This window comes from Passer montanus, unplaced genomic scaffold (assembly GCF_014805655.1).
Source record: "Passer montanus isolate IOZ18808 unplaced genomic scaffold, ASM1480565v1 scaffold32, whole genome shotgun sequence".
NCBI lineage: Eukaryota > Metazoa > Chordata > Aves > Passeriformes > Passeridae > Passer > Passer montanus.
Genome location: NW_024367930.1, coordinates 5,592,235 through 5,608,768, shown reverse-complemented (window position 1 = coordinate 5,608,768; position 16,534 = coordinate 5,592,235). Strand labels below are relative to the sequence as shown.

The 16,534-nt window shown below is 40.7% G+C and overlaps 2 protein-coding genes across 6 annotated transcripts in view; one reads left to right on the top strand and one right to left on the bottom strand.

The window, feature by feature from the left end:
* Window positions 1-5,936, top strand: part of UBP1 (upstream binding protein 1) — a 38,679-nt gene extending 32,743 nt beyond the window's left edge. For all 4 annotated transcript variants that reach the window (XM_039714955.1, XM_039714956.1, XM_039714954.1 and 1 more), the window contains 5 exons: window positions 386-476; window positions 1,132-1,238; window positions 2,545-2,687; window positions 3,260-3,311; window positions 4,050-5,936. In XM_039714955.1, the coding sequence (XP_039570889.1) occupies window positions 386-476; window positions 1,132-1,238; window positions 2,545-2,687; window positions 3,260-3,311; window positions 4,050-4,087 (431 nt within the window). In that variant the 3' untranslated portion in view covers window positions 4,088-5,936. The remainder of the gene's footprint in view (window positions 1-385; window positions 477-1,131; window positions 1,239-2,544; window positions 2,688-3,259; window positions 3,312-4,049) is intronic.
* Window positions 5,937-6,168: 232 nt separating this feature from the next.
* FBXL2 (F-box and leucine rich repeat protein 2) overlaps window positions 6,169-16,534 on the bottom strand; it is a 50,406-nt gene continuing 40,040 nt past the window's right edge. For both annotated transcript variants that reach the window (XM_039714957.1, XM_039714958.1), the window contains 5 exons: window positions 14,700-14,760; window positions 13,232-13,276; window positions 12,883-12,939; window positions 9,019-9,231; window positions 6,169-8,060 (listed from right to left, as the gene is read on the bottom strand). In XM_039714957.1, the coding sequence (XP_039570891.1) occupies window positions 7,953-8,060; window positions 9,019-9,231; window positions 12,883-12,939; window positions 13,232-13,276; window positions 14,700-14,760 (484 nt within the window). In that variant the 3' untranslated portion in view covers window positions 6,169-7,952. The remainder of the gene's footprint in view (window positions 8,061-9,018; window positions 9,232-12,882; window positions 12,940-13,231; window positions 13,277-14,699; window positions 14,761-16,534) is intronic.

Here is a 16,534-nt window from a genome sequence, read left to right as displayed (position 1 = left end):
CTGGGGTAATTCACTGCGTGACAAAACATGGAATATTTTTGCTCTGTATTTTGATTGTGTACAAAATACACTACCCTGGGGTGCCAGCAAAAATCACTGTTTCTCTAGAACAGTCATCTTTCTCCACAGAAATTGTGTGCCTTGCAGAGTCGTACTGTTTCAAAGCTGTAAACAGCATAAACTGTAACTCACCACCTTTGGAAAACAGGTTGATTTATTTGGCACTCCCTAGAGCCTGGTCTGATGTCTACTTATTCCTGTGTCCCAAATTCTGTTTTTGTCATGGTGAAGTTTGGCACTCGTAGTTTAAATGAACATACCATTTATTTTAGAAAGAATTTATGTGCTGCAGTAATCTTCATTAAATCCTCATGTGTTTGTCCAGGTGCTGATTTATTAAAGCTGACAAGAGAAGATCTGGTACAAATCTGTGGTCCGGCCGATGGAATTCGGCTGTATAATGCACTGAAATCCAGGTGATGTGCTGACTGTGAGGCTGAGTGGGTTTAGATGGGGATTCTGGAACTGGGAGATTTGGGAAGTTAGTGTCAGGATGGGCCTTGGTGCCTGTGTGATCTGCCTCAGCAGCTGGCAGCAATGTGTTTAAAACTCTCCTCCTGTGCACACCTCCAGGACATGCCCAGGTGGGCTGTAAGGCTGCACCAGTGCAGTTGGGCCCTGCCAGTGTCTTGGACATGGATGAATTTATTGCCAAGGCTCAAAACTGGTCATTTGGGAAGCTAAGAACAACCAGTGAGGCCTTTTGAGGTTACAGGTGTTGAGTGCTAACACAGGCAGCACCCCAGGGTATGTCTAATTCTGTCTGAAATGGGTATTTGGTACTATAGGCCCTCCTGGAAAAACTGCTGTTGTTACTCAGTAGTCCTGTTACAGGAGTCCAACAAGCAGCATCCATAGGAGCTCTGAATGGATTGAAACTTTGTTTAAATTCAGCAGCATCTGAGACCACTTACTTTACTAAGTAGAGATTAATTTAATTTTTTTGGGCTCGGTGATAAAAGCCATATCAAGTGTACTGTTATCAAAACAAACCTACAGTTGTGGCATATCAGCCCCTGTATTTGCAGGGCATATTGCTTTTGAGTGACACGTGATTTCCTTGGCTTGCAGGTCCGTGAGGCCCCGTTTAACAATCTACGTGTGCCAGGAGCCCTTACGGAGCATCCAACTGGAACGCCAGGACACGGGCAGCGGAGACAGCAACGGTGCAATATACGGTACAGCAGGCAGCGAAACTGGATGGGTGGGGAAGGGAAAACAACGGGGAAGGGGCTGACTTGCTGCTCCTGCTGTACAAAACATCCCTGGGAAGTTGTACCACAGCAGAATTGCTGCTTTAGCAGCACAGAGCAAACGGAACCTGAAACCTCTCGAGGTTAAACCATTGAGCATTTTCAGTCCGCTGCTAGAACTGACTGTAGTTACATGGTCATGAATGAAGGAGCTCTGGAATCAGTGCATGTTGTTCCAGACAAGGCATCAGCCATATAAATGCAGGTGCATGTAAAAGCTTCTTGCAAATAAAACAATTCTTTCCCATTTTCTGTTAGATTTTGCTGTAATTTTCTGTGCAACTGAACTAAAACTGTAGAGCCTGGACAGAAAAAACAGCCAAGTAGTGAATGTGCTCTTGATTTTAGTATTATTTCCTTGACAACTGTTGATTCAACACAGATGGAAATGTAACTGTTTATTCGTAAATCCATGTCACTCTTACAATTAAGAGAATGAAGCTATTTAAAATTATTCTTTACTTGCTCTTGGCTTTGAAAGACCTTTCTCCCCAGCGAAAATCTCCACAGGCTAATTCAATAGTGCTTGTGGATTTTCCTTTCAAGAATTGAGGTGGAGGAGGATTTGTAAATAAAATACTGCTGCTTGTCAAATACATGTTTTCTCTCACGATATCTTCAGCCAGAAGAACGTGCAAACTTGGAGCAGCCAGGGGTTTCTTGCACTGATACTGAACTGTAAATACAGCTTCAAACTGAACAGCTGCTTTGTCTTACTGTTCTCTCTGCTGTGTTCCATTCAGCTCTGAGGTCATCTGTAGAAAGTTAATTCAGACAGTTGCAAAAGGCTTTGTTTACCAAAAAACCCAAATCTACATCTGTATTTAAAGCAGCAGCACAGGCACATAAGTGGGTTGTAGGTATTTCCTGATTTTGACACTGCCTACAGTGTCTGTCAAATCCATCTTTAGGTGACTCTCTAAAGATCCATTTTTAAGACTGTTTGACTTGATTGTGCCTTTTTGTGCAGGACACAGGAAAAAATGTGGAAGATGCTTTCAGTCTCAGAGCAAATAGAAGCCCCCCCCATTAGGGTTGTGTTTATGACTTTTCCCTGAAAGAAGAGTTAGCGCAGTTCATGCTTTTAATGAGAAGAGGGAGAGAGTAATCTTAAAGTTTTAGGTTTTAAGACTTTTGGAAATATAAAGTAAACAAATAAATTCAGATATTTTTCATATAGCTATTGTTATCCATTAGTACCATGCTTATGTAAATTATTTTCTTCTTGTAGTTTATCATGCAATCTACTTAGAGGAGATGGCAGCCTCAGAAGTCACACGCAAGCTTGCTTTGGCATTTAATATTCCTTTGCATCAGATCAACCAAGTTTACAGACAGGGTCCCACAGGCATCCACATTCTTGTTAGTGATCAGGTAATTGAATTTTTTTTGGCATTTCATTTGTGACTGGGAGTGGAGGGGTTTTCTTATGCTTGCTCATTTATTACTGGTTTTTCTGTTAGATAAAGCAATCCTAGTGTTTGCTGGCATTTAGAGTATTTCTTTCTTTACAATAAAATGAACAGAAGGATTCTTTAAATGTGACTTTTCCTCTGCTTGACTAAACTGGAACTATGAGAAGACAGAGGCAGCTGGTTTGTATAGTTCTGACAAGCTGCAGCAGTTATTTAGTACATATTTATTTTGAGCACACCCAAAGGCAGAGAGCATTTAAACACTGTTGAACTCTGCTTGTTCAAGTGTCTGCTCCACAGAGTTCCAAAACCATGGCCAGCAGTAATAGGCTCCCAGCTGATTGTCACAAGAGTAAAGAGCAGTATTTCGATAGTAATGGATTTTAATTTGGTATATGCCTGTCACTTGCTGAACAAAACCAAAAATATGTGATTGCTCACAAAAGGCTGTGTTTAATACCAGGGTTGTTGAGAGTTGTTTTGTTTTTGTGTTTTGGTTATACTCAGGTTTTGAAACTTTTTTTTTTGTAGATGGTTCAAAACTTTCAAGATGAGAGTTGTTTCTTATTCACCACAATAAAAGGTATGTTGTCTTTTTTGACAGTCTAAAACTTAATCATTTATTCCAGCAAGGAGCCTTCTTTAAAAATTATATAAGTTTTGTATACACAGCGGCAGAAGGTATTCAGAATTCTTCCTCTCCTAGCCAGATTTCAGCCTCTGTGTAGCATCTCAGGCTCTTCTCTGAGCTTTCAGTTCAAAACAAGTGCAGGATTTGGTAACAAATCTTAGGTAAAATTCAGTCAGCCATCACTGGATAGGGATGCTGCTAATAGTTGTTGAGAATGGTGAAATTTCAAAATAGGTTAAAAAAAAATCAAAAATCCTGGCAGTAGTACCTCTGAAGTTCAGAAACTGAATCTTAACTGAGTCCTGAGAGTCAGCAGAACTGAGCATAACATTCTGTTATTTCTCTGCTAGTCAATAGTCATCTTCATTCAATAGGCTGTTGTTGACTCCCACTCTTCCATAGAACTCCAATTTCTGGTACAAGGTGCCAGCAAATGGCTCTAATCAGTGGACAAGTGTGACCCTGTGCAAACTTTACCTACAGAAACCGTCTCTCTTTGAAGATTTGAAGTTACAAATCATTAATCATAACATTTCTGTTTAGCACAAGTAGGAAACCTCTAAGTTTTTGTTGTAGATGAGTTTATTTTCAAAACCAAGTCCATACTAGGGTGTTTTAGTGCACTGGCTTGTATTTCTGTGATTCTGTTCAAGAAAGACAAACAGACATTTCCTTTGGGTTTTTTTTCAGCTGAAAATGGAGAAGGCTTCCATATAATCCTGAAGTGACATCACACACTTGCTAGATTGATACTCCATCGCAGAATGAAGTCCTGCCTAAAGACTGAAGATCATCCAAAACCTTAGGATCTAACTTCACTGTATAAGATGTTTCATATTGAAAACACAAAATGACCTTTCTAATGAGCTGTTTGATAGGTGAACTTTCTTATCACTGCCATAGCTAAGTGTCCTCATGAGAGGTATAATGCCATGACAGCTTCTGTACAGGCATGGAAGACAATGTAAGCAAAGGTGCTTGCCCTTCACTGAAATAAGGCAAACTATGGCCAGTAGATACAGTTTATAGAAGCGAAGCACTGCTGCTTTTCTATTACCTGTATCCAGTTGGAGATGAATGTAAACTTATTTTGGGGCATTTACCTTTCTGTGCCAGTTTGTCTATTACGTGCTTGTACCTTACGCTGGTTTTATTTTTTGATGTTAGCAGAGCACATGCTAATCGGTGTGGAGATGAGTAGTTAAGGTGATAGTGATCAGGTTGTCAGGTCTTTGAGAGTAAAGCTGTCAAAACAGCTTCCCGTGTAAATTGTGTATAAGAGTGTATGTAAGAAGTGTAAATGCCAGAACAGGGCTTTTAAGAAGCCCTAGACAGATGCAATATATGCATGCAGCAAACTGCATTATCAGTAGTACCTTATTGGAGGGATTAATATAAATCCTATGGGGTACCAAGTAATTGTGTTTTGCTTTAATGAATTTAATGGAAAAGAATTGCCTATGCATCCTTTATGTTTAGTTTCCTAGGTTCTCTGCAGAGCACTGCTGCAGTTTTAACTCTTTGCTTGTAAAATTGTGGGTTTAAAAATACTGGCAGTGAGAAGTGGGGTTTTCAGTGGAATTATGCAGATGAGGGAAGATGACCCACTGGCACCACAGGGCTGTCATAGCTTTCAGCAGCATCAAATAAATTGCTTGAGAAACACTAAATACCTGTACACCCTGTAAGTTTCCTTCCCAGCAGGTGAATGCCCTGCTGGAGCTCCTATTCTGGACAAATCTCTTCTTCCCTTTTCAGTTGACCTTCCTGCACCCTCCATCCATCCATACTGTACACCTGTTACAGTGCCTCTTCCACATGACCAAATAGTTACTTTTCTCTGAAACAGGCAATGTGCTTTCTTGGCATTTTGGATGTGTCTTGTAAAGTCATGGCACAGCATTTCCTAGGCGAACATTAAGTTTCAATTGGTCAGGTACTTAGAGGGGAGTATTTCCAGAGGTATTAAGCAACAGTTTCAGAGCTGTTATTCTGTGCCTTTGGAAAGTTCCAACTTGATCTCTGGCTTAAAAGCTTGGGAATAGTTTGCTTTTTATGCTGCGGTGTTCCATGTAAACTGATACTACAGCATGTAAAAAAGCAAGTTTGACTTTTTCATTTCCCCTTCCATAACTGGCTCAAGTGCTTAGCAGAAAAGCTTCTGAAAGCTGTAGCATTTTCAAAATTTAAATTCATCAAACCTAGAGTTTTTTTCCTATTTTTGGTTGGGTTTTTTTTTTCTGCACTGAAAGTAAAATTGTATGTACTTAAACATTTCTGCCTATAAGTTGTTCATCTTTGGGTATTGTTTGGTCCTAGTATTTTCCTGAACTGACACTTGTGTCTTTTTAGCTCACACCATAATTCAAATCCAGATGTTTTATAAAAGTGGAAAAATCCTTGATTGGAAAGTATCCAAATATCTGATTTTAAAGAATATTGAAAGTTGTACAGTAGTTTGTCCAGCTCACTTGAAATTGGAAGTAAATTATGGCACCAGCAAATGGCTTTTGTTTTTTAATAAGATGTACACATTTCAATTTAAGTATAATAAATGTTTTTAAATAATTTTGTAAATGTGCTTTTCTTTCTGTTTACTTCTTTTTTTTCCCACACCCACATTAGAGACAGTCCCTTGTTAAGATTTAGATTAATTGCCCGACCTGCCCTAGCAAGAATTGTAGGTCAGGGTAAGGCAGGGAAGTAAACCAGCCCTGCAGTATATCCTGCATTCACATGGATCTTCTGCTTCTAGTAGGCTTCTAGTAGAAATCTTGCTTAGATTTGAAATAATTCCCACAAATTCAAGTTTGACATCAGCTGATTGTTTATTTAAGTGTCCTATATCAGAGTAGGTTCCATTTGTTTTTGTACATCTTCAATGCAATAGACTTACAAGGTTCATTATGGTCTTAGAAAAAAAAATGAGCCAACAAAAGGCAACACATATTGACATATTGGTACCAATGGCTGCCCTGGTACAGCTGAGAATAAAATCTAGTTAAAACTCTCATTAGACCAGCAGTGTCTGAATGGAACTCTTAAGTATGATTGTAACAGCACTCCACCACTGTGCAAAAGAAGCCCAGATTGGCTTACTTGGTACTAGTAAAGAAATCCATGTACTGTAATCTAAGGTGTAATTTAACCCCAAAGCTGAGGTCTTAATTTACTGTCCCCTCCTCCTCCTTGTGTGAGTCCACACAGCCCAGCCATTGCTGGCCACAGAAGTTCATGTTCACACTCACTCCTTTTTAGAATTTGTTTAAAATTTGCAGGGGGGGAATGGCAGTACTGTCCAGTAGTAGCTTTTCCAACTGCTTTTTAATTTTCAGTAAACACAGGCCCTGAACTCTTAAAACACACACACAGTCAAACTTACACAAAAAAAGCTTTCTGAATTGTCAAGTAATTTCTCTCAGATAATTAAATTGCTTAATATAAAAAGTTTATCTAATCATCTAGCACTGAAAAACTAAGGATGAAAGCATGGCCTTAAGAGTTAATACATAGATTTTTATCATCATTATTATTATCATTCAGAAGCTGACAGCTTCTTAACCAAATGTGAAGAGTTTGGCTTTCTACCTTTGAAAACCACAGGTTTGGTATGGTTCAACTCCTGCCTACAGACTGCTGAGCCCATATGCTTGTCCCTAAAATGGGTGGGCTAAACTGAATTCCTTGCTCCATCCTGTCTTCTGTAGCTGCACCTGTTTTCCATCCATCTGTAGAAAAGCACGGGTGCTACACCCCTTCCTTCTGGAAGCGCTGCATCCTTTCCTTCTACCCCGAGGGACGCGGGGATGGCGTCAGCACAAGCACCATGGGTGGCTGTGGCAGCAGCTGCAGTAGAGCACAGGCTCTACCACAGTGGATTTCTCACCCCCACTCAAGGCCGATGGTGTCGGGCAGAACGTGCGTCGGCCACGGGCAAGCTTTGTACCAGCAGAGTTCAACTGAATCAAGTCCAAAAACTTGGGAAGTATTTCTAGTTCTATGGGTATCTGGAGGTACTACCTTACCTTTTGACATTACCTATTATGTCCTGTTACATAATTAGATATGAAGCTGAATCATGAAAAAGAACAAGCTGCTGTTTTACTGTAAGAGCTTATGATTGCTTTGCATTTTTTGGTCAACATCTGCTAAAGCTGATTTGTCTTCAAAACCTGATACTTGATCTGTGGTGTTATTACAGAACAGCAGGCACAGTTCCTTGGTGTGGCAGCCTTGTGCCCCACGTTACAGCGGAACCTCACACCGAGTAGTGCTGACAAATGCAAATCAACTTCCAAGTTTTGTGTATTTCCACCAAGTAGCTGCTACGCTCACATCTGACACGGTACCGACGGTACCACAGTTCTCATGCCAACAGAAGGAAGGAGTTACTAATACAAACCAAAGCATCACCAACTTAATCCACAGCTGCACATTAGTTAAGATTTTTACCTGGAAAAAAAAAAAGCTTTTCTTGTCACAAAACTGGATGACCAAACACCACCATTAGGACTTGTCAGGAAACCAACTCCTTCTGCTGACTCGCCATCCCATTCTTCAACAACAACATTTTCTGTGTGGCTGCACTCACTGTCAGAGGATAATACAGCATCTGCAGAGGCGCTGTCCGCTCCCTCCGACCGACGGAGGGGGAGTTACTGGAGCAAAGTAAGCATGAACTTTCACGTGAGGTAGGTGAGCCTGTGGGTGAAAAGGCTGCATTATAATGGGAGAGAAAACAGAAGAGAAAAGAGAAGCAGCACACCTCAACTGTTGTGCCAGCAAGTGCTATCTCATTAAAGTTAGCTATGAAGAAAGCGTCTACACGGTGGATACAAGTTAAGCTGTCTTCTCCTCACATGGAATTCCTCTTGACCCATCCAGTAAGGCACACCAGTGTCTGGGCACTCAACTTGCACAGGGCTCCCTCTGGTTCCCCAACAAAGCACTGATGAGCCCAGACAGCTCTGCATCAGGAGAGGCACATGCTTCACTGCAAGGGCAAGAGGGGTGGACCCTGGCTACTGAGGGACAGCTTCTCTGGACCTTGTCTCCCATATTTCTGCTGCTGTTGCCATCCTGGAAAGCAGGATGACATAATGCCTTCAATTTGAGTCTCTGTCAGGGATGATCTTTCCAGTTGCAAAAGTGTTTGGATGCAAATTTGGGATACAAAGCTGCAGACAAGTTTAACTTCAAGGCTAAAACGCTGCCTCCACAATGCAGGTGGTCCCTGACCTAGTGGGTGAGATACTCAGGGAAAACGTTTGGGGCTGGATTCCAGCGCCTGAGGGCCCTAGAGCCCATCAACTGAAATACCCATGCAGATGTTTTAATATTGGCTCTGTGTATTAACATATATTCAGGATTTAGCATGCCACCACACCATCCTAAAAACAGAGGACTCTACTTGAAAAAAATACAGAAGGCAGAAGATAGAGCTCATCATTCCAACAGCAAAATGTCATGAGTTAGAACTGACAATTACTGATGTTTATAGAGGGAAGTTACGCACATGGAGACCTAACAGAAGGACAGTCAGATGGTTTATCCAGCCTTCCATGCCTGGGACACCTGTAGGACTCCTACAATCTCTACAATCTACAATCAGTACCAACAGCTCTGGCTTTTCCATGGGAACAAGCCAGGAAACACATACTCTGATCCGTTTGATTCCAGCTCGTGTGACTTGCTGACAGTCGTACAGCTCAATTCTCTCCAGGTTGTGGCAGTTCTCCAGGTGTTCCAGAGTCACATCCGTGATGAGGAGACAGTTATCGAGCTCCAGCACCTGCAGCCTCTCGTGCCCACACGTGCTGTTGCTCAGATGAAGAATCCCATCATCAGTGATCAGTTCACAGTGAGATAAGCTCTAAAAGAGAAAGGCAAACAATTAACAACGTCCCTCAGCCCTGTGTTACTCGAGCCTCTGAACATCAGAAGTCCTCTTCAACCTCCTTCACTCCAGTGGTTAAATAGCTACAAATAATACATAGCTGAAACCCATAAGAGTAAAAAAAGAAACTGCTTCACTTAACAAAATGGCTGTACTTGATTTTAACTTTGCTTCAAAACAAGCTGAGTCCCAAAACACATCACTGGCAAAACTCCTCAGGCCCCTTTGCTCTCTATGAATGTGGGAGTTCTTTTCCAATTGTCCCACACAGTGCAAACAGACTGTGCCAGAAACAACTAAGGGATGATTGAGAACATAGGGGAATAGATGAGTATCTGCTCAGGGGTTACTGTTGCACAGCTGCCATGTTCTCATCCATACACCAGGACCAAGCCTTTGCAAGTCCACGCAGATGGAGAACAATCACAATAGACTGATTTGCCAAATAATGATTTCAAAGAAAAACAAGCCATGAACATTTGGCACCTCAGGCTGTACAGACAAGGAGCAATAAACATCTTGTACAGCTGCAGGAGCAGTCTTTTCTGCAACAGTCAGCATAATAAACCAAAAAAATCTGCTCCTCTTCAGCACATTTTTTTACTCCCTTGAATTTGAAGAACACGGAAAATGATGCTGCATCTCGGGCAGTGGCACCACATAAAGCACTCTCCTCATTTCTTTAGGGAATTCATGACTTTTGGAGAAGCACGGATGATGACAACAACAGGAAACAGACATTCCTCAGAGGCGGCTTAAAAAACCACTCTGTCACCACTGAAATAAATGCTCTCAAGTCTTCCCCAGTGAAATGTGCAGGATCTGTGAACTCTTCTCCTCTTGCCCTGGGCTCTGAGCTAGTGCCTTGCTTTATGCTCAGCCCTGTGTTTTGCCTGTACTTGTACCTAAGTCTAACTGCCTAGTTCTGAAGTAGCATTTCCCTGCCCCAAGTAGTTTTTTTTCAGACAGCAACTGATGAAGAAACACTTGCAGCAGTCCAAAAGCATTTTTTAACTCAGAGCAAGCAAATAGCAGTGCTTAAAAAGGACCTGCCAATCCCCCAACTCTAACATGTAACTTTTCCCCTCTCTGGGTACAACACATCTTTTCATTCCAGCCTGACAGGGCAACCTGAGGACTTCCATTTTCTTCACCTCAGCTACAGTCATGAGCATTTCCTTCCTGCTACCAGACACATGGGGTCCATCCTGCTCTTTGAAACAAATTGCCCTCAACTTTTGCTCTACAGAACGAACAGGGAACCCAAGAAAGGCTGGGAGACAGGTCTGCATCTCCCCTGGAGTCTGACAGGAGCCACGGCCTCCCTTCAGCTCCAGCTTGTCCAATTTTACATGCCAAGTGTGAGCACCCAGCAGGGATTCCAAGAAACACCACGAGGGCAAACTGTCTCCAAAAGACAGCAGAAATTAAGCTCTTGCCCCTACCAGCAGTGTTTTAACTCCTGACACCCATTCAGGCAGTGTCTTAAGTCTTCAAACACATCAGCTCTCTCTTGTATCTCCTTTCTCTGTGTTCGTGCTCTGAGCACTTGGTTTGGCTCAGAGCCTGGGGACAATCAGCAGCTGCAGGGTTAACCAACGTTCATAACAGACCTGCTGTTCCAAGGAAGGACAGGAGGTTGTGTGAAACTGTTGGCTAATTAGGAGTGTTCCATCCCAGGAAGTAAGCAGCTTATAAAATCAGCTTTCCTGGGACACGGTATTTGGTACTGCAAGGACAATACAGAATGTACAGCTGAGTTTGTAGAACTTTGTAGAACAAATATGCCAAATTATATACACTTCTTATTAAACCACAGGATTTTTCTGACTTTCCAAGTCTGCTAAAAAGCATTAATAATGTGGAATTTTACAAATACAATTGCTTGAAATATTAAGAACAAAGAGATATGGTCAAATTCCTTGTTGTTGTTGTTGTTAATACATACTAAATGCTGTGCATAAATCAAGTATGGCATGACACACTATGAGAATTTCACATGCTGTGAAGAATTCAATTGTCTTCTCATCTTCTGGACTATCATGAGTATCTCACAGTTTCTCTACAAATTTAAATGTACAATTAAATACTTTAACCAGAAATTATTTAAGTGCATGAGGCAATAAAGCACTCTAATACTGAAGATTTACCTATTTCCACCATCTACTGAGTCTCCAAACATGACAAAAGCAAATCCGGAGTCGATCTCTGCAACTCCAAAATGTTTGTTCTAACTAGAAATACACTAAAGCACAGCTGCAAAGGAGTTTATAGGACATTGGAAGCACCAAGATTAGCTCATGCACTGTTCACACACAATCTCTGAGTATGTATCTTTCCTATCCACAGTTTATATATAAAGATATATATATATATATATATATATATATATACACACCAAAGAAATCAGCTTTTCTGGTTCCCTTAGAAAAGCTGTGATGTTTTACCAATGCCACACTACCCTGTCTGTAGGCAAACACACAAAGGCCAGCAAAGAGGAGCAGGCTCAGAAAATTGTTTGGGATTTATGAGGTTTTATGGTATCTGTTGAAGCACTGACAGAACTGGTACAAAAGATGTCTTGCAAGAACTCGCTGCAGCTGGGATTACAATATAAAAATGTGTCCCATATAAATGGCACCACAGTTCCTGACAACTCATTTGGTTTAACATCAAGAATGATGGTTCAGAAGTGAAGCTGGACAGTTGATAAGGAAAAATAAAAAATCAACAACATTAAATAGTGAACAAGCTCCTTTTAAAAGCCATCTTTCCTCATGTTGCTACCTTAGTAACACTAATCATAACACAACTTAATTAAGGAAGCAGAACACCTTCCTTTAATCCCATCTAAGAACAGATTATAAAGATACTTGTTCTCTCACATAGATTTAAGTAGTTATAACAAATCCACACTAAAAGGACAACTGGCCTGAAATACAGGAGCTCCCACTGTAAGAACAATCCAGCAATTTTTAAAGTACCTTGATTGAAGAACAAACAAATTTATGTTACCTTGAATTAGGTTTGATGATCTGAAAGATCTAAGCTACCACTCCCTAGAAAACAGTTCTTTGAAATCCAGTAAGCAGGGTACCCCACTCTCAATCCTCTCCAATTATGTTCAAAAGTCAAGTCCAAGGAAACCTTCCATAATTTATTACGTAAATGTAAAATAAGTGCTTGGAAAAAACTGCTTACAGAGTGATTACATTTGTCTTCTCTGGGTGGTTTTGTTTATTCAATATTTGATGTAAAGTGTCATACTCCCTAAGAAAACCATTACTGAACCCTTGAGAATATCCATAAAGGATCTAAGTGCTTTAAGTTAAATCAAATATGTAAGGAATCAAATATGAAGGATGTTAGCCATAAAATAAAAGCTTTCTGGTTTTCACTCACTGATTTGGTAACATTTTTTTAATCACACAATGCATGTAAATATTTTAGGAGTAACATGCTGCTTTTAGAATACTTATGAAGCTTGCATGTATTTTGCACAGTGTCGCTGTACATCAGGAATTATTTCTAGACACAGAGTGAACAGCCTTGTACTGCAGGAGTTGTCCCTGTGTGTCATTCTAGGGGGAGCACCACAGCAGGCCACAGACCAGGAGTTACACTTACCAATGCTTGAAGCTTAGGACAGTGTATGGAAAGTTGTATCAATGTGCTGTCAGTTATCTGGGAATAAAAGAAACCAAACATCAGCTATAAGCAACAGACAGCAGGAGAGGCAACCCTCCAAAATGGTATCTCTTTCTCTACCAGATGAGGGTTCTGTTATTTCTGGAAAACAACTCATCACCTGTTACACGCCAAGTATCTCCCTGTATAGAATTTCCCAATCATTATTTTTATTTCCTACCATAAACACAACACTATTCATAAAAACCAGAGAACATCTAGACAAAAGTGTTAATGTATTGCATTATTACACTGGACATTCAATATTCCTTTTCATATTAAATCTCACCAAAACACACTCTTCCAAGTCCATCTTCTCCAGCTCATGGCAATTCTACAATAAACAACAAATGAACAGATAAACAAAGAAATAAATAAAACAAGCATATAGACATAAAATAATGCACAGGGCTTATAATATGGGATAACACAGCTTGCAAGAGGAAACTGTGATATAAATCCCTTCAAATATTTGTTCACCATCAAATGACAAAAAAACTGTTAAAAGAAATAAACAGATGAATTAACAAGCAATACTCCCTCCCTCTGAAATATCTAAATTTCAGCCTTTCTCCTACAAAGTTAAATGTCTCCTCCTTGTCCTGTAGGGTTTGAACAGGACACACCAGTGCTCAGCAGCCTTGCTTCCCTTCCCTCCTCACTCCAAACCCATGGTATTCACAGCCCGTGCACTAAAGCCAGCTCCTCTGCACACACATGAACCCAACTTCTGTGTTTATCAGCTGCACCTAACTCATCTGGAATACACTTAAGCCCATGGCACATTTCTCTTTGTTGTCATACATTAGAAAGAAGCCTTAAAACCAAATTGCTTTGCCAATAAATGCTGAAAATATTAAAATGGGGTCAACTGTAAGGGCAGAAGGAAGCTGCATGTCACACCTGCACAATTTTCTCAGAGCAACATTCTGAGATACCCCAGCAAGCTTTCAGAAGTGCTTTCAGTATCTGATCATGGCTAATTTCAAGAAAAGGAAATCTTGTGGCCTTGCAGCAGACCACACAGTGCCAAAGCTTGGCCCAATTCCCAATCTGCTTTTCCAGGAACAGGAAAAAAAAGGTTAAGAGCAGGCTTGAGGTGACTACCAAGAGACTGAGGATGTAGTGCTGGACAATCAGAAAACCACTTTGTTTAACTACTGTGGCTACCAAAAAAACCCCCTTTCCATTCACATTAAATAGCAGCAAATCCCATTTACAGAGTATAATTTTTGTGTTCAGATTTCCTAACCAGCAAACACCTAAGTCTAACAAGAAGCTTCTGACACTACCACTATGCTTACTGTACATATTTACATCATGAACCAGGGCACAAGTGCTTATAATGTATAATGTAAGTGATCTGTAATTTCAAGTTGTCTTCAGAACAATCAATTATATGCTAATTTTTTGGATGTAAATATCACAACAAGGGTGTGTGCCATCAATATAAGGGAAATTTGGATAGAATACATAACACGAGTTTAGAATAATGTTAAATGTAATAGACACAATTGAAACAAATGAAAAAAGAGAGGAAAAAAGTGAAAAATGCAATGATAGATGGCAAATTAGATCAAGTTGCAGATCTAAGTATAATCCAGTAATGAAATAGCTTTTTAGTGCCCTCCTCCACTGGCTTCCTTCTACTTTCATTTTCCTCTTCTCATATTGCTTCCCAGCAGGACTACATCAATTCACAGCTGCTCAGCAGCAATGAAACAGGGCGAGCTGTGACCTTCTGAAATGACCCTTACCCGTGCAAGAAGGGTAAAGCCAGCATCTGTGAGATGTGAACATCTTGCAGCTTCCAAAATCCTGGAAAAGTTTCAAATGTTAAAGAAAACATTAGCGTAGAGAAAAGCAAATGCATTTGAGATACAAATCTGTCTTCTGCAACTTAAAAGTTCTCAATAGTAAAAGTATGTGTATATATACAGAAATATACACACACACCCCTCCCCTATTTTTCACGGTAACTTGAAATTAAAAAGCAGACTTTTAATCCAGTTTATCATCAGATTCAGACAATCAGAAAACATTTAGTGAAAAAAAAATACACAATTAGGGTTATTTTAACCTATTGCTTCACTAAAAGCATAGTGACCAAGTTTTCTTGTGTGTTATCTGAGGAAAGAGAAGGAAAAATAAATCCTGAGTCAAGGAAAATGCAGGTGAAGCCTGCATCTAAAACCTGTTATCTAAACTCAGGCTGCTGGGAAACCACAAAACTGAGAAAGTGCTTACTAGAAATCCCCTCAGAGCCTCTGCATGAAGCACAGTGAAGCAAGTTACCAGAAAGCATGGAGCTAAAAACCTCCAAGCCTGGAGTAAGAACAACAAACTATATCAACATGACCTTAAAGAAAACTACAGTGTTTTGGAAAGATAATCCTAACACTTCCAACAGGCACTGGGAAGTAGTATCGAGAAAAAAAACAAACCAGAAGGTCAACTGCCCCAAACAGCACAACTAGTATGCACAACAGGCTTCCATTCCATTTGTTGTCTTTGTTTTCTTCGTGCTTTTTTTGAGGAACACTTTCTTTTGCAGGTGGAGTGAGGATCAAGATGAATTAGGGGAAACCACAGAGCCATGGGATGGGCAGCACAAACTGAGTGCAACTTACAGCAACCACTGCTGCTCTACTGAGGCTGGCAGGGAGGAAGCAGGACAAAAGAAATTTTTGTGGCAATACTGAGACACCTCCAGATCTTTCCAGTGCTTTGGGAGGCCATTGGAACACTCTCTCTAGAGAGAAAGTGCAAAGGGAAAAGCCACACTGTGTGCATGAACGAGTTACAACCCCACCAAAGTACAGGATGTGGGGCTCTATGACTTTGCTGGATCAGCCTCTTCCAAGCCAAATGCAAGAGGGCACCCAAGTTTAGAGCTGAGCAGCACCACAGGCTTGAAAAGCCACTTTCAGAGTTCCAGTCTTCAACAAGGTTCAGAAGTATGAGGGAAACTCAATCTAAGTACAAGACAGGCATCTCTTCCCAAATGGATGGTTCTAATACCTCTGGGACTTATTTTACAGACTTACATTCAGGAATTCTGTGCCCTTCCATCAAGGGCAGTTAGCAGCCTATCATAAAATACTCTCAGCTACTCTGAAAATTGCCTGTGATACCAAATAGGAAGGGGAAAAACAACACCACCAGAAAAAAAACTCCCACAACTCAGGTCACATTTGTCACCCTTCTAACTCCTTTCATCACTTACTTGCTACAAACCCCATCTCATTACATGGCTGACTTTAACGGGGGGTGGAGAGGCAAAGACATCTGCAATGATATCCAAAATAGTGAGGACACTACTTTCTGCACACCCAGTTGAAAAGGCAGCTATAGAAACAGAGGAATAAGAAACCAGAATATAAGCAGCTCTAGCTGTCCTGAAATTGGGTGTGCAAACAGGGCAGGAGAATGGGGAGTGAGCTGCAATCACACATGCTGCACTAATCAGGCCCCAAAATGAAAAAAACAGGTGAGATGGCATTGGGCTGCATGGAAATAATGACCAAAGTTCTAATTTTTGCTTTTGTTTTAGTGATTGTGCTTAAATACAGAGGGCTCTTCTTTTTTTCCT